The 18,037-nt window shown below is 37.8% G+C and overlaps 1 protein-coding gene across 2 annotated transcripts in view; it reads right to left on the reverse strand.

The window, feature by feature from the left end:
- LOC127436739 (FK506-binding protein 15-like) overlaps positions 1–17,941 on the reverse strand; it is a 23,754-nt gene extending 5,813 nt beyond the window's left edge. The window contains exons 1-14 of one of the 2 annotated variants that reach the window (XM_051691073.1): positions 16,448–17,941; positions 11,639–11,745; positions 11,405–11,483; positions 11,248–11,317; positions 9,517–9,591; positions 9,342–9,440; positions 7,499–7,648; positions 6,605–6,673; positions 6,351–6,494; positions 6,117–6,247; positions 5,833–5,881; positions 5,621–5,740; positions 4,919–5,015; positions 4,738–4,814 (exon numbers count right to left, since the gene is read on the reverse strand). In XM_051691073.1, coding sequence (XP_051547033.1) covers positions 4,738–4,814; positions 4,919–5,015; positions 5,621–5,740; positions 5,833–5,881; positions 6,117–6,247; positions 6,351–6,494; positions 6,605–6,673; positions 7,499–7,648; positions 9,342–9,440; positions 9,517–9,591; positions 11,248–11,317; positions 11,405–11,483; positions 11,639–11,745; positions 16,448–16,512 — 1,332 coding nt within the window. In that variant the 5' untranslated portion in view covers positions 16,513–17,941. Of the gene's footprint in view, positions 1–4,737; positions 4,815–4,918; positions 5,016–5,620; positions 5,741–5,832; positions 5,882–6,116; positions 6,248–6,350; positions 6,495–6,604; positions 6,674–7,498; positions 7,649–9,341; positions 9,441–9,516; positions 9,592–11,247; positions 11,318–11,404; positions 11,484–11,638; positions 11,746–12,361; positions 12,619–16,447 lie in introns of those variants that run through there. The other variant, XM_051691064.1, reaches the window with a different exon arrangement.
- Between the last annotated feature and the right edge of the window lie 96 nt (positions 17,942–18,037).

Genomic DNA, 18,037 nt, shown 5'->3' on the forward strand with positions numbered 1-18,037 from the left:
TTATGGAGGTCACTGTGCTCTTGGGAACCTTCAATGCAGCCAACATTTTTTGTGCCTCGACACAATCCTGTCTCTGATCTCTGCAGGCAGATTCTTTGACCTCATGGCTTGGTTTTTGCTCTGATATGTATTTTCAGCTGTGTGTACTCCAATCAAAGTGTAGAAACATCTCAAGTTATCAAAAATATGGGTTTTGCTTTGTCATTATGGGGTATGGAGTGTAGACTGATGTGAAAAAATAAATAATTTAAAGCATTTTAGCATAAGGCTGCAACATAACAAAATATGAAAAAATGAAGGGGTCTGAATATGCAAGGCAAGGCAAGTTTACTTCTATAGCACATTTCATACACAATGGCAATTCAAAGCACTTTACATAAAAGGATAAAGAAAATACAAGATATATAAAAAATACATTTTCAAAACCAGTTAAGAACAAGAAATAAGAATAAAAAAAAACTTTAAAATGATTAAAAATGAATAAAATAGAAATATAATACAGAAATAAAACTATGCAGTGCAATCAGTGACTGCAGCACAGTGCTCAGTGAAAAAAATGCACAGCTGAACAGATGTGTTTTCAGTCTGGATTTGAATGTGGCTAATATTGGAGCACACCTGACCTCTTCTGGAAGCTCATTCCAGCTGTGAGTGGCATAATTGCTTAACACTGTCTCACCTTGTTTTGACTGAACCCTCTGTATTTCTAACTGACTCGATCCTAATGATCTGAGAGGTCTGTTAGGTTTATATTCAACAAGTATATCTGCAATGTATTTAGTTCCTAGGACATTGACTGATTTAACAACGAGTAATAGTACCTTTAAATCAATTCTAAATGTAACTGGAAGCCAATGTAAAGACCTGAGGACTGGAGTAATATGCTAAGATTTTTATGTTCAGGAGAGAATCCTAGCAGCAGCATTCTGAATGAGCTGCAGGTGTCTAATGGTCTTTTTAGGAAGCCCGGTGTGAAGTCCGTTGCAGTAGTCCACACAACTGGTGATGAACGCATGAACAAGTTTCTCTAAATCTTGATGTGACTTCTGAAAGTAAGGTCTGACTCCAAAATGACACCAAGATTCCTGACTTCCTGTCTTCCCTGTAGTCAAAGTATGTGTTGGAATTTTGCCTTTGTTGCCAAATACAATGACCTCTGTTTTGTCTTTGGATAACTGAAGGAAGACATATGTTACCTATGTCTTCATGAGCGCCGTCTCTGTGCTATGATGTGGTTGGAAACCAGACTGGTAATATTCCAAGTAGCCATTTGAGTTTAAGAATATATTCAGCTGATTGAAAACAACCTTTTAAATGACCTTTCCTATGAAAGGAAGTTTGAAATTGATCCTTATTTGTTCAAAATGGATTTATTCCGATTGTTCTTTTTTAGAAGGGTCTTAACAACTGCAGTTTTTAGGGACTTTGGAAAAGTGCCTGAAAGGAGTGAGGCATTGACAATTTCTAGCAGCTCTTTTTCTAGACAGTTAAACACATTTTTGAAAAATTATGTGGGGAGAGTGTCAAGACAGCAGGTCAGTGTTTTAAGATGCTGTACTGTTTCTTCCAGGGTTTTGCCATCAATTGCCTCAAAATCAGACATAGTGACTAAATTCTGAAGTTTTTGTGGTGGGTGCTGTCTGACCACAGTGCAACGTGGGCGAGCTGGTCGTCATTCTAATATCATTTATCTTCTTCATGAAAAAAGATGCAAACTTGTTGCATTTGCTGTCAGAGAGCATTTCACAAGGAATCTGTGTTGGGGGGTTAGTCAGTCTCTCTACAGTAGCAAAAAAAGTACAGATGTTGTTTATGTTGCTGTTTATAATGTTTGAGAAGAAAGTCTGTCTAGCTGTGCCTATTTCCAAATTGAAAGCATGAAGGTTGTCTTTTTAGATGTTATATAATGGACTTCAAGTTTTGTTTTCTGCCACATTCGTTCTGCTTTCCTGCATTTTCTTTTCATGCTTTGTACTGCTGTTTTGTTTCTCCAAGGTGCTTTACACCGTCCAGTAATCGCCCTGACCTTTACTGGAGCAATGCCATCAATAGCATTTTTAAATTTTGAGTTAAAGCCATCAAGAAGAACATCAACACAGTTTGCGGATATACTTGGTGTCACAGACATAACCTTCATAAATTGCACACTAGTATTCTTATTTATGTGCCTCTTTTTGACGGAGACAGATCTAACTTCAGTGACAGGAGAAATCAATATATCAAAGAAAATACAGAAATGGTCGGATAGCGCTACGTCCTTAATAAGATTGGATGAAATGTTCAGACCCTTACTAATGAGTAGATCAAGTGTGATAGTGTGTGGGTCCATCCAGTGGTGTAGTAGTGTCTGAAGAGGTGGGCATACTGTGAATTTTTGAAGGTGCTGAAATGTAACTGGAAGACAATGTAAAGACCTAAGGACTGGAGTAATATGCTAAGATTTTTATGTTCGGGTGAGAATCCTGGTAGCAGCATTCTGAATGAGCTGCAGGTGTCTAATGGTATTTTTGGAAAGCCCGGTATGAAGTTCATTGCAGTAGTCCACACTACTGGTGATGAACGCATGAACAAGTTTCACTAAGTCTTGACTGGATAGAAAAACATCTAATTCTAGCTATATTTTTGAGATGATTGTAGACTGATTTAGTTATTGCTTTGATGTGACTACTGAAACTAAGGTCTGACTCCAAAATGACACCAAGATTCCTGACTTCCTGACTTAGACCCCTGTAGTCAAAGTATGTTTTCACCTTTGGAATTTTGCCTTTGTTGCCAAATACAATGATTTCTGTCTTGTCTTTGTTTAACTGAAGGAAGTTTTGGCACATCCAACTGTAAATTTTGTCAATGCACAGGCACAGAGTGTCTATGGGGTCATTTGACAATAGGGCTAGGTACGTAGATCTGGGTGTCATCTGCATAGCTGTGGTACGCAATTTGGTTATTTTTCATAATTTGGCCTAGTGGAAGCATTGTTGAACAGGAGCGGTGCAAGAATTGAGCTTTGAGGGACTCCACATGTCATGGATGTCCACTCAGATTCATAGTTACCTATGTTTACATAGTAACCCCTCCCTTCTAGATATGACCTGAACCAGCTGAGGACCGTCCCAGAGAGCCCTACCCAGTTTTCCAGTCTGTCTAGGAGAATGTTGTGGTCAACAGTGTCAAAAGCAGCACTTAAATCTAGTTTAGCCGAATATCATTAAGTAACTTTATGAGCGCCGTCTCTGTGCTATGATGCGGTTGGAAACCAGACTGGTAATATTCCAAGTAGCCATTTGAGTTTAAGAATATATTCAGCTGATTGAAAACAAAATTTTCAATGATCTTTCCTATGAAAGGAAGTTTGAAATTGGTCCTTATTTGTTCAAAATGGATTTATTCCGATTGTTCTTTTTTAGAAGGGTCTTAACAACTGCAGTTTTTAGGGACTTTGGAAAAGTGCCTGAAAGGAGTGAGGCATTGACAATTTCTAACAGCTCTTTTTCTAGACAGTTAAACACATTTTTGAAAAATTATGTGGGGAGAGTGTCAAGACAGCAGATCAGTGTTTTAAGATGCTGTACTGTTTCTTCCAGGGTTTTGCCATCAATTGCCTCAAAATCAGACATAGTGACTAAATTCTGAAGTTTTTGTGGTGGGTGCTGTCTGACCACAGTGCAACGTGGGCGAGCTGGTCGTCATTTTAATATCATTTATCTTCTTCATGAAAAAAGATGCAAACTTGTTGCATTTGCTGTCAGAGAGCATTTCACAAGGAATCTGTGTTGGGGGGTTAGTCAGTCTCTCTACAGTAGCAAAAAAAGTACAGATGTTGTTTATGTTGCTGTTTATAATGTTTGAGAAGAAAGTCTGTCTAGCTGTGCCTATTTCCAAATTGAAAGCATGAAGGTTGTCTTTTTAGATGTTATATAATGGACTTCAAGTTCTGTTTTCTGCCACATTCGTTCTGCTTTCCTGCATTTTCTTTTCATGCTTTGTACTGCTGTTTTGTTTCTCCAAGGTGCTTTACGCCGTCCAGTAATCGCCCTGACCTTTACTAGAGCAATGCCATCAATAGCATTTTAAAATTTTGAGTTAAAGCCATCAAGAAGAACATCAACACAGTTTGCGGATATACTTGGTGTCACAGATATAACCTTCATAAATTGCACACTAGTATTCTTATTTATGTGCCTCTTTTTGACAGAGACAGATCTAACTTCAGTGACAGGAGAAATCAATATATCAAAGAAAATACAGAAATGGTCGGATAGCGCTACGTCCTTAATAAGATTGGATGAAATGTTCAGACCCTTACTAATGAGTAGATCAAGAGTGTGATTGTGTGTGGGTCCATCCAGTGGTGTAGTAGTGTCTGAAGAGGTGGGCATACTGTGAATTTATTAAGGACCCCCCCGCCAATATAATATTTAATGTGTTTAAATGGTTTTATATCATCAATGTATATACAATACTTGCTTAAACACTGTTGGTTGACATTGATATGCAAGATTCTGAAGTCTATAGAATGTCTACCTTCCTCTAACTCAGCCCTACAAACGCAAATTAATGAACTAAATGACTGTACAGCCCTTAAAAACAATCAAAAAAATAAAACGCAGTAACTATATAACACTGAAACTCAGAAAATGGATTCAAAGTTTAATTTTTTTTTTTATCCCGGTTTTGATCATAACTCAATTGTGCAGGCAGTACAGTTGTAAAACACAACCTTGTAATCTTGGATCTCACCTTGAAGCTGTGAGTAGTGTTTGTCTCGGTTTGTAGTGGTATGTCTGCATCCACTTCTTCCTGTTTCTGGCACGACACTACAACAAAGCCCAGTACACGAGAGAAAAGGTAAGGTCAGCTCTGATATAAGGAATACTTAACTAATATTGATTTGGTGGAGTTTATGATTTTTTTTTTTTACTTCTACAAGATGGAGGACTGCAGGACATTTGTAAAGGTTTCGGGGAGGGTGAATGCGAAAGAGAAGAATCATAAATCCATCCAGACTCAATGGCATCCTGCACAGAGACATAGGTGGGATTTATGGTTGTGCTTTTATTTAATAAACTATTCAGGAAACAAATCTGAGAATGTAAATTGCATTTGTATGCACTCAGCTGAAAAGACCAACTTAGACCAGTATGAAGACCAGCATTTATTGTATTTTGGATGCTGGTGTGCTGGTGTCCCCACTAGGCTTCTAAACTATTTTAAGCTGCAAGATGTCCGCAATCAACCAACTTTACCTGAAATATATTGCTGGTTGACAAGCTAAGTGTTTTTTTTTCTTCTTCTTCTGGTGAACAGCATAGCTATACTTAGACCAGTATGAATTACCATGCTGGTCCAGGTTGGTTTATGCTGCTTAGTACTGGTTTGGTGCTAGTCTTGCTAATGGATGCTGTTCACCAGAAAAAGAAAAACACTTAGCTTGTCAACCAGCATGATATTTCAGGTTAAGTTTGTTGATTACAGACATCTTGCAGGTTAAACTAGTTTAGAAACCTAGTGGGGACACCAGCACACCAGCATCCAAAATACAACAAATGCTGGTGACCATCAATGCTGGTCTTCTCAGCAAGGCAATATGTGCAATCTAAACAAACATCTTAATCCTCTTCACCTCTGTTTCCGAGTCCCTGTGGTCAGACTGAGCTGAAATGGCCCCAGTGAGAAATGGTAGCATGGGTTGACCCATCTTGGCTATACGTGATACTAGCTTGGCTTTGATTGCGCCTGGATTCTACAATTGAGAGTAAGTAGAAAGATCCATTTCAGCCTCTGCTGGCACATGGAGTCTGTTTCTAGTTCTTCTAATGAAAGAATATTACTCACCTTTAGGCATTCACTTATAGATTCCACCTTCCCCTTAGGAGCTTGGTCTCTGAATACACATAATCAATAACTTGTATAAGTTCATTAGAATCATCTTACTGATGTGTAGATATAGACCCACTTAATTAAAACCCTCTTATCACAAATTCCCATTGTTACTTTTAGCTTTAAATATGTGATTAGATCTTTGTTTAACTCTTCAGCAATTGGAGTTAATTACACTGAAGATAATCAAAGCATAAACAATGGATTAAATGCATACAAAATGCATGGGCTGTACACACCCTGACTTATTTGTGTCAGTTGTGACCAAATGGGTGGTGCGCTCTTCAGTCAGAGTGTCTGGACTGGGGCCTGGAGATGTACTAAAGGAGTAAACTAATTCCCCACTGTGTCTGTATTTGGAGAATTTTACCTTCATGTAGATAGATAAAGGGATAAAAAAAAAAAAGTGTAAGGGAAAGAGATTAGAGATATGTTTAGATATATTACATTAATTTAGACAGTCAGTTCCTTACCCGATGGATCTCTACATCAAAGACCAGAGTGCTGGTGGGTGGCACACTGTTAGGGATACCTTTTGATCCATAACCCATGCTAGGAGGTACGATGAGGAGACGTCGACCTCCTTTCTGCATACCAAGCATCCCCTCTTCCCATCCCTATAAGAAAAGCCCACCTTACTCACAATGGCACAACAGCAGACAGAACAGTCAAGCTCCCGCAAACCACCACAAAATATTTAACCACAAAGTCACCAAGCGCTGCTCACCTTTAGAGCTTTGCCTGCTCCAAGCTTTACTCGCTGCAGCTTTTCTTTGCCAAGATTGGAATCAAATATCTGAAAAACAGAAAGAGAAATTTTTCACATTTTAAGATCTTGAGCTGCACAGCAAATATGCCCAGGAGGGAGCCCTTTAAAATGCCAGTGAACTGATTAGTTCAATGGGGGCATAACTTATATTGAGCATCGACTAATCACCATGGATGTGCACTGTGCAACATGTGGTGAACTACAAATACATAAAGAAAAAAAAAGAAAAAAAAAAAAAAAAAACACAAGGAGGTTTATTTGCTTAAAGGAATAGTTCACCCCAAAATGAAAATTCTCTCATCATTTACCAACCCTCATGCCATCCCAGATGTGTATGACTTTCTTTCTTCTGCTGAACACAAAGATTTTTCTATAAGTCCTCACAATGCCCCAAAATGCTCATAAAGGGGGCATAAAAGTAATCCATAAGACTCCAGTGATTAAATCTATATCTTCAGAAGTGATATAATAGGTGTGAGTGAAAAACAGATCAATATTTTAGTCCTTTTTACTCTAAATTCTCCTCCCTGTCCAATAGGTGGCACTATGCATGAGGAATGTGAATCCCCAAAAACAAAAGAAGAAGAATGTGAAAGTGAAAGGGGAGATTGATAGTAAAAATACACTTCTTTGAATTCTGCAGAGGAAAGAAAGTCATACACATCTGGAATGACATGAGTAAATGAGAATTTTCATTTTTGGGTGAACTATCCTTTTAAATAAAAAAACACCATACTGTACCATACAATAAAATGCACATCAACACACACACAAAGTTTTTTGATGCAGATATAATACAGCTGCAGATGATATAATATGATCAGAATTATAAAGAGATGAAAATGGTCACACCTGTCTTAGAGAATGGTTCTGAAAAAGCCATCCAGAAAAGGCCACTTCCACTGTGTCCCCAACATCAATAGCTTGACCCTCTCCATGAACCAGGTCTTGAGTGACCAGAGAGTCTGGTAAAAACTCACTGTTCCACCTGGCTATGCACACCTAAGAGAAACAGACTCCGTGTTGTATGATTCATATATAATTAGTAGGTATTGTCAAATTGTAAAAGTGAGTTTTACACTGCGTGCACAATTATTAGGCAAATTGTATTCCTAAGGATTTATTTTATTGTTGAACAAACACAATGCTCTCAGTCAATCCAAAATGTTATTGAACTTCAAACCTGAATGTTTAAAGGAAAAGTGAGTTTTGTCTTTCTCAGGGGAACATACATGTGTGTATAATTATTAGGCAACTATTTGTGTGCACAATTATTAGGCAGCTAAATTACAAAAATGAATTCTCCCAACTCAGTTGTTTATTCTCAATTTTTAGAGTAAGTGCAACAAATAAGTAACACAAAATGACAATTAAATAACATTTTTGGCCTTTCAAAAATATTCAGTGACCTATATAGCCACCCCTTCTTTTCAATAACTGCCATGAGCCTTCCATCCATGGAGTCTGTCAGCTTCTTGATCTGTTCACGATCAACTTTTGCTGAAGCAGCAACCACAGCCTCCCAAATGCTGTTCAAAGTGGTGTATTGTCTTCTCTCACTGTAAATCTCATGTTTGAGAAGGGCCCACAAGTTCTCAGGATTTAAGTCAGGTGAGGAAGTGGGCCAAGTCATTATTTGGGCATCTTTGAGGCCCTTACTGGCTAGCCAAACAGTGGAGTACTTGGATGCATGTGATGGAGCATTGTCCTGCATAAAAATCATGGCCTTCTTGAATGCTGAGGACTTTTTCTGTACCATTGCTTGAAGAAAGTACCTTCCAGAAAATGGCAGTAGGTTTGGGATTTGAGTTTCAGTCCATCTTCAACTCGAAAAGGTCAGCTACCTCATCCTTAATGATAGCAGCCCATACCAATACCCCTCCTCCACCTTGCTGGCACCTGACTCGAAGTGGTGCCCTGTGTCCATTAGTGATCCAACCACGGGCCCATCCATCTGGTCTATCAAGAGTCACTCTCATTTCATCTGTTCATAAAACCTTTGAAAAATCTGTCTTCATGTATTTCTTTGCCCAATCTTGACGCTTCAACTTGTGAATATATTCAGTGGTGGTCGTGTTTCAGCCTTCTTGACCTTGGCCATGTCTCTGAACACTTGACACCTTGTACTTCTGGACACTCCAGGTAGGTTGCAGTTCTGGAATATGGTAGCATTGCAGGATAATGGGTTCCTGGTAGCTTCACGTTTAATTCTTCTCAAGTCTTTTACAGTTAATTTGCGCCTTTTCTTCTCCATGCGTTTTTTGCACCCCAGATGACTATTTGCTGTCCGGTGGTCACGCATCAATAGTTTAGCTATTTCAAAAGTGTTGCATCCGTCTGAAAGGCATTTTACAATTTTTGACATTTCAGTGCAAGTTAAATCTCTATTTTGGCCCATTTTACCAGAGGTAATGAAGCTGCCTAATAATTATGCACACCTTAATATAAGGCCACACCCTCCCTCATTACACAAATACATACCACCTGAAAATGATTGAATCCAATAAGCATTCAAGTTTATATGGTTTGGAGTTGGAAAATTTGCATGGAAATAACGATAAGATCAGAATACTCACTTGCCTAATAATTGTGCATGCAGTGTAGAATAATCTCTAAATAAGCGACACTCTTAAAGAAACAGAATTGTTTTATTACAAGACCATTAGTACTTTTCTCTTCAACTCAAACAAGTTACCTCCTTACAGAATTCAGACCTGGACTTTTCTGAGTCAAACATCAGAGACCAGTTCTGTTGCTGATCATCATAGAAAGTAACATAGTTAAAGGGCTGAACCTGTGAACGAGTATAAAGAGCTGATCAGATTCTATCTAGAACATGGCACAACAAGATAGAATAGAATAGAGCTCACTGTGAGGACAAATCCACGATGAATTCTAGCTGTAGTGATCTGCTTTTGCTTACTGCCATACAACAGAATCTTGTACTGTAGATACAGATGGAGAGAAATCATCAAATGCAGTTTGCATATATACGTCTTGTGTGATAATTATACAGATGCATCTCAATAAATTAGAATGTCGTGGAAAAGTTCATTTCAGTAATTCAACTCAAATTGTGAAACTCGTGTATTAAATTCAATGCGCACAGACTGAAGTAGTTTAAGTCTTTGATTCTTTTAATTGTGATGATTTTGGCTCACATTTAACAAAAACCCACCAATTCACTATCTCATAAAATTAGAATACATCATAAGACCAATAAAAAAAAAAAAACACTTTTAGTGAATTGTTGGCCTTCTGGAAAGTATGTTCATTTACTGTATATGTACTCAGTACTTGGTAGGGGCTCCTTTTGCTTTAATTACTGCCTCAATTCGGTGATCAGTTTGTAGCACTGCTGAGGTGGTATGGAAGCCCAGGTTTCTTTGACAATGGCCTTCAGCTCATCTGCATTTTTTGGTCTCTTGTTTCTCATTTTCCTCTTGACAATACCCCATAGATTCTCTATGGGGTTCAGGTCTGGTGAGTTTTCTGGCCAGTCAAGCACACCAACACCATGGTCATTTAACCAACTTTTGGTGCTTTTGGCAGTGTGGGCAGGTGCCAAATCCTGCTGGAAAATGAAATCAGCATCTTTAAAAAGCTGGTCAGCAGAAGGAAGCATGAAGTGCTCCAAAATTTCTTGGTAAACGGGTGCAGTGACTTTGGTTTTCAAAAAACACAATGGACTAACACCAGCAGATGACACTGCAACCCAAATCATCACAGACTGTGGAAACTTAACACTGGACTTCAAGCAACTTAGGCTATGAGCTTCTCCACCCTTCCTCCAGACTCTAGGAAACTTGGTTTCCAAATGAAATACAAAACTTGCTCTCATCTGAAAAGAGGACTTTGGACCACTGGGCAACAGTCCAGTTCTTCTTCTCCTTAGCCCAGGTAAGACGCCTCTGACGTTGTCTGTGGTTCAGGAGTGGCTTAACAAGAGGAATACGACAACTGTAGCCAAATTCCTTGACATGTCTGTGTGTGGTGGCTCTTGATGCCTTGACCCCAGCCTCAGTCCATTCCTTGTGAAGTTCACCCAAATTCTTGAATCGATTTTGCTTGACAATCATAAGGCTGCGGTTCTCTTGGTTGGTTGTGCATCTTTTTCTTCCACACTTTTTCCTTCCACTCAACTTTCTGTTAATATGCTTGGATACAGCACTCTGTGAACAGCCAGCTTATTTGGCAATGAATGTTTGTGGCTTACCCTCCTTGTGAAGGGTGTCAGTGATTGTCTTCTGGACAACTGTCAGATCAGCAGTCTTCCCCATGATTGTGTAGCCTAGTGAACCAAACTGAGAGACCATTTTGAAGGCTCAGGAAACCTTTGCAGGTGTTTTGAGTTGATTAGCTGATTGGCATGTCACCATATTCTAATTTTTTGAGATAGTGAATTGGTGGGTTTTTGTTAAATGTGAACCAAAATCATCACAATTAAAAGAACCAAAGACTTAAACTACTTCAGTCTGTGCGCATTGAATTTATTTAATACACGAGTTTCACAATTTGAGTTGAATTACTGAAATAAATGAACTTTTCCACGACATTCTAATTTATTGAGATGCACCTGTAATTCTATCAACTTCTCTTACCTCTTTGGTCACATGGTTCCCTAAAACAGCAGCTCCCATCTTGCCTTGCTTCACATACTGTCCATTCAAACTGGTGGAAAACCAAAGCTCAGTTAAGAAATGTGTGGATTAATATTCAGCCTTAGAGATGTTCCTAAGTTGTCATATTTTTACTAACAAGATAAACGCATGGACAGGTGTGGCAAAAAGCACAGCTGGAGCGCATGGAGGAGGGGCGGTTTTCTGAGCAGGTGGACCTTAAAGCAAAAACATACATTTATTAAAACATACTTTACATAGCATTAGGTGAATGAGCTCTTATATGCATATGCATTTAGGTTCAAAATAATTCAGACAAATGATTGGAAAACATTAAATAGAGCCAAAAGGCTTTATTTTCTCGGCAACCTACCTAATATGGTGCAGGTCTTTTTTGGCTGTTTGGGGGCAGTGAATTGGAAGGACTCATTTCCCTGACTCTCTGCCTGGTCCAGACCAAAGAGAGAGGCCAGCTTTGCACTATAGGAACACAAGTGTGGACACACTTTGTATCTTTACTTATAGATATCACTTTAGCCAAGTAAATATTTCAATTTAAAGCATGCAGGCCCCATTCCAAACTATCTGAAATAAATCATAAACATTTTAAATTCTAATGCTCTTGAAAAGTAGAAAAATGTATCAAATGCATCAAAATATTTGAGTTTACCATCCTGTTGAAAACTATCCATACAGAATTTTTAAATTATTATGGAATTTACACAGCTCAGCCTTTAAAAGAACATTGGACTCTCTCACAAATGTCATCACTTAAATAGTCACACACACAGCCTGTCGAACACAAGCTGTCAACAAGGTATAACAAAATACCTTAACATTTTAAGTAAAAGTTAAATACATTTTAAGACACTTATAATATTATTTGCTTTACACAAACCTAAATATATGATATGCACATAAATACATGTTGAATTCTCCTAAGACCAAGAATCAATGCCCCAGCATGGATTTGTTTTTTGTTTTTTTCAGATATGAGATCAGAACCCTTGACTTTTGCAATCCAATTACAGGACAGCAAAGTCCAGTCAAGCATCTATGAATAAATCAACATCAAAGAAGACACATTTGCACCAACCCTTGGACCTCCCTCCACAGATAGTCAGTGTCCCATAGAGCTGACATGGCCACCAGCCTTCTGTCACTGAGGAACAGGCTAAGAAGCCTCAAAAATGACAGTAAAAAATAATTCTTCTTCCTCAGATGTTTCTCCTTTTCTTGTTCTTCATGCTGGAATAGATTCAGCTACAGTGGGTCACCAAACAAGATGTGTACCATCCCAAACCAAATGCAATGTGTAATCACTAACATGTGAATGAAATTACTGAAGGAGGAGTCTCACCAAATGTTGAACAATTCAGTCTTATTTAACACTGTATATGTTTTCACAAGTGTTTTCAACAAGCAGAAAGTAAAAAAGGGCAAATAAGTTCATTTATTTAAAAATCTGTTAAATGAAGTTATGTCTGAACATTCAGCACAACTTAACAAGTTAAGTTAAACTGAGTCCCTTTGAATCTGAGTTTAAGTTTAACTTCTATCTCTGTATCTATTACCTTTGTTTAGATCTACGCTCATTTCATCAAACAACACTTGCTTGCCTTGAGAGTGAGAGAATCTTTTTTCTCAATACAAATACATAATATATTTATGTTTATATAGTCATATTTAATCAAATATATACAGTTGTGCTCAAAAGATTGCATGCCCTGGCAGAAATTGGGAAATTTGGCATTGATTTTGAAAATATGACTGATCATGCAAAAAAAAAAAACTGGCGCAGTAAAGGCTTCTTTCTGGCAACTCGACCATGCAGCTCATTTTTGTTCAAGTATCGTCGTATTGTGATCATTGAAACAACCACACCGTCTTTTTCCAGAGCAGCCTGTTTTTCTCCTGAGGTTACCTGTGGGTTTTTCTTTGTATCCCGAACAATTCTTCTGGCAGTTGTGGCTGAAATCTTTTTTGGTCTACCTGGCCTTGGCTTGGTATCAAGAGATCCCCGAATTTTCCACTTCTTCATAAGTGATTGAACAGTATTGACTGGCATTTTCAAGGCTTTGGATATCTTTTTATATCCTTTTCCATCTTTATAAAGTTCCATTACCTTGTTACGCAGGTCTTTTGACAGTTCTTTTCTGCTCCCCATGGCTCAGTGTCTAGCCTGCTCAGTGCATCCACGTGAGCGCTAACAAACTCATTGACTATTTATACACAGGCACCAATTGCAATTTAAAAAGCCACAGGTGTGGGAAATTAACCTTTAATTGCCATTTAAACCTGTGTGTGTCTCCTTGTGTGTCTGTAACAAGGCCAAACATTCAAGGGTACGTAAACTTTTGATCAGGGCCATTTGGGTGATTTCTGTTATCGTTATGATTTAAAAAGGAGCTAAACAACTATGTGATGATAAATGGCTTCATATGATCACTAAACTTAAATAAAAGACAGTTTTTTTTGCATGATCGGTCATATTTTCAAAATCAATGCCAAAATTTCACAATTTCTGCCAGGGTATGCAATCTTTTGAGCACAACTGTGTGTGTGTGTGTATATATATATATATACACACTACCGGTCAAAAGTTTTGAAACACTTACTCATTCTTTATTATAATTTATTTTCACATTTTAGAATAATAGTAAAGTCATAAAAACTATGAAATAACATAAATGGAACTATGGGAATTGTGTTGTAACTAAACAAAATCCAGTTAAATCAAAACTGTGTTATATTTTAGCATCTTCAAAGTACTCACCCTTCGCCTAGAATTTGCAGACATGTACTCTTGACATTTTCTCAAACAACTTCTTGAGGTATCACCCTGGGATGCTTTTTAAACAGTATTGAAGGAGTTCCCATCTATTTGGGGCACTTATTGGCTGCTTTTCTTTATTATTTGGTCCAAGTCATCAATTTCAAAAACTTTTTTTTTATTTTTATTAAATTTTAGATTTATAATGAAATAAATTAATATGGTGGCATAATTATATCTTTGTCTACAAAACTAATTTCAAACATTTAAGCATATGCCTTCAGATCAAAAGATTTTTAAGATCATGTGAAACATTTAAGTCAAGTGTTTCAAAACTTTTGACCGGTAGTGTATGTATATATATATATACACAGTCATGTGAAAAAGAAAGTACACTCTCCTTGTATTCTATGGTTTTACGTATCAGGACATAATAAAATCATCTGGTCCTTAGCAGGTCTTAAAATTAGGTAAATACAACCTCAGATGAACAACAACACATGACATATTACACCGTGTCATGATTTATTTAACAAAAATAAAGCCAAAATGGAGAAGCCATGTGTGAAAAACTAAGTACACCTTATGATTCAATAGCTTGTAGAACGACCTTTAGCAGCAATAACTTCAAGTAATCATTTTCTGTATGACTTTATCAGTCTCTCACATCATTGAGGAGGAATTGTGGCCCACTCTTCTTTACAACGTTGCGTCAGTTCATTGAGGTTTGCGGGCATTTGTTTATGCACAGCTCTCTTAAGGTCCTGCCACAGCATTTCAATCGGGTTGAGGTCTGGACATTGACTTGGCCATTACAACACCTTGATTCTTTTCATTTTCAGCCATTCTGTTGTAGATTTGCTCGTGTGCTTGGGATCATTGTCCTGTTGCATGACCCAATTTCAGCCAAGCTTTAGCTGTCAGACAGATGGCCTCACATTTGACTCTAGAATACTTTGTTATACAGAGGAGTTCATGGTCGATTCAATGACTGCAAGGTGCCCAGGTCCTGTGGCTGCAAAACAAGCCCAAATCATCACCCCTCAACCACCGTGCTTGACTGTTGGTATGAGGTGTTTGTGCTGATATGCTGTGTTTGGTTTTCGCCAAACATGGCGCTGTGCATTATGGCCAAACATCTCCACTTTGGTCTTGTCTGTCCAAAGGACATTGTTCCAGAAGTCTTGTGGTTTGTTCAGATGCAACTTTTCAAACCTAAGCCGTGCTGCCATGTTCTTTTTAGAGAGAAGAGGCTTTCTCCTGGCATCCCTTCCAAACAAACCATACTTGTGCAGTCTTTTTCTAATTGTACTGTCATGAACTTTAACATTTAACATGCTAACTGAGGCCTGTAGAGTCTGAGATGTAACTCCAAGAAGGGGCCTTGGGGTGACCTTGGGGTGAATTTGCTGAGACGTCCACTCCCGGGAAGACTGGCAACTGTCTTGAATGTTTCCACTTGTGAATAATCTTTCTCACTGTAGAATGATGGACTTTAAATTGTTTCAAAATGGCCTTATAACGCTTCCCGGATTGAAGGGCAGCAACAATTGCTTCTCTAAGATCATTGCTGATGTCTTTCCTCCTTGGCATTGTGTTAACACACACCTGAATGCTCCAGACCAGCAAACTGCTAAAACTTCAGATTTTATAGAGGTGGTCACACTTGCTGATGATCAATTAATCAAGGGCATTTGATTAGCAGCACCTGGCTACTACTTACCCTCTTAATTCCTATGGAAGCAGTAAGGGTGTACTTAGTTTTTCCACACATGGCTTCTCCATTTTGGCTTTATTTTTGTTAAATAAATCATGACACGTTGTAATATGCCATGTATTGTTGTTCATCTGAGGTTGTATTTACCTAATTTTAAGACCTGCAAAGGACCAGATGATTTTTATTATGTCCTGATACGTAAAACCATCGAATTCAAGGAGGGTGTACTTTCTTTTTCACATGACTGTATAATATATATATATATATATATATATATATATATATATATATATATATATATATAAAATATTAAAATATATTTTATATATTCATATTTCTATAGCATTATTATTATTATTATTATTATTATTTCCTAAATAAAAACTAAAACTTTGAAAAAATGTTTCTTCATGTCTTTATCTCTTATGACTATAATCTGTTATATTGAGACTATTCATCTGGGCTTAAATTAGACAAATTAATACAAAACAACAATTCAAATCAAGATAATTCCACACATGACACTTTTCAATTTCAAATTCAATAAGAGCTTCTCTATACTCCTTCCTAAATAGATAGTGTGTAGCCAGAGCAGATGTGGTTTAAAGCAATCAAATAACTCAGCGATCAATAAACTCATTACAAGTGTTTATTAATTAGTAAATACAATAAAACAAAAGTATAACACTTACCCACTTTTAGGGCACAGGCAATCTCCATCATGATAGTCAGGAATAATATCTTTAATGTTTTCCATCTTCTAGACTTCTGCGTGTCATACACAACTCTGTTCCAAGCACTGATATCTGTAGGCCAAAATCAGAGCGGCCTCAGTGAGTTTGAGGATCATGGTTACAGACATTTTTAACGTGATCAGCGCAGACAGAGCAGGCCACTCTACTTTCTGATAACACACATACCTGATACCACACATAAACATGTGACGAGTGAGGACTCCGATCTATGAAAGCTCAACAGTTTGAGAGTAGTGCAGGAGAAAAATAAGAGAAAATTGCAAAACTACACTATAACTAAAATTAAGTTCATCCAGTACACTGAAAAAGTGTACCTTCAAAGATAACTTTGTACCACTAGTATTTATTTATACAATATAAAAGTTGCAGTCCTCTTAAAGGGATAGTTCACCCAAAAAATTAAAAATCTCTCATCATTTACCCACTCTCATGCCATCCCAGATGTGACTTTCTTTCTTCTGTAGAACACAAATTATGATTTTTAGAAGAATATTCTAAGAGCTCTGTAGGTCCATACAATGCAAGTGAATGGGTGCCAAAATTTTGATTCTCCAAAAAGCACATTAAGGCAGCATAAAAGCAATCCATACAACTCCAGTGGTTAAATATATATTTTCAGAAGTGATATGATAGGTGTGTGTGAGAAACAATCAATATTTAATTCCTTCTCCCTTCCCAGTAGAGGGCGGTATGCAAGAAGAATATGAATCACCAAAAACTCAAGAAGAAGAATGTGAAAGTGATCTGTTTCTCACCCACACCCATCATATCGCTTCTGAAGATATTGATTTAACCACTGGAGTCTTAGGGCCCAAACATACTTCGCACAAGTATGCAAATGCAGATGAAAGCGCTTCCCCAATGCATGGTCCCGTTGTACATACATTACACGTGCTCGTGCGTTGCTCTGGCGGTTACAAACCTTGGACAACAAGTGGGCGAAAGCGTTTTTAAGGTGCCACGAAACCGTATGTGGAGTCAACATGTTGACAGTTGAGGAGTGTGTGCTTTTGTATTTGCTGAAATGACGACAGAAAAAATATGTTTGTATAATCTAATTTGTTTGGCAAGACTCTCCTCAAATTGCTGCTCTGCCATGACAGTTGTTGACTGAAAAAATAAAACCCACTGTAGCGCCTCTTGCGGCAACGCTGAGACTACAGCACTTACTTGCATTAGGTTATGAACTGAGTGCTGACACATTTCACCACGCAATGCCTTGTGAAATCGAGCTTGCATAGCAATATGCATCTGCGTTCAAGTACATACGTACAGTATGTTTGGGCCTTTATGGATTACTTTTATGCTGATTTATGGAGCTTGAAAAAGTTGGCACCCATTCACTTGAACTGCATGGGCCAAAAGAGCTGAGAAATTATTCCAAAAATGTTCATTTGAGTTCAGCAGATGAAAGAAAGTCATACATATATGAGATGGCATAAGGGTGAGTAAATGAGAGAATTTTAATTTTTGGGTGAACTATTCCTTTAAGTAAGGAACAGGCTCAATTGATGTGAAGACAAAATG

The sequence above is a fragment of the Myxocyprinus asiaticus genome, chromosome 4 (genome assembly GCF_019703515.2).
Source record: "Myxocyprinus asiaticus isolate MX2 ecotype Aquarium Trade chromosome 4, UBuf_Myxa_2, whole genome shotgun sequence".
Lineage (NCBI taxonomy): Eukaryota > Metazoa > Chordata > Actinopteri > Cypriniformes > Catostomidae > Myxocyprinus > Myxocyprinus asiaticus.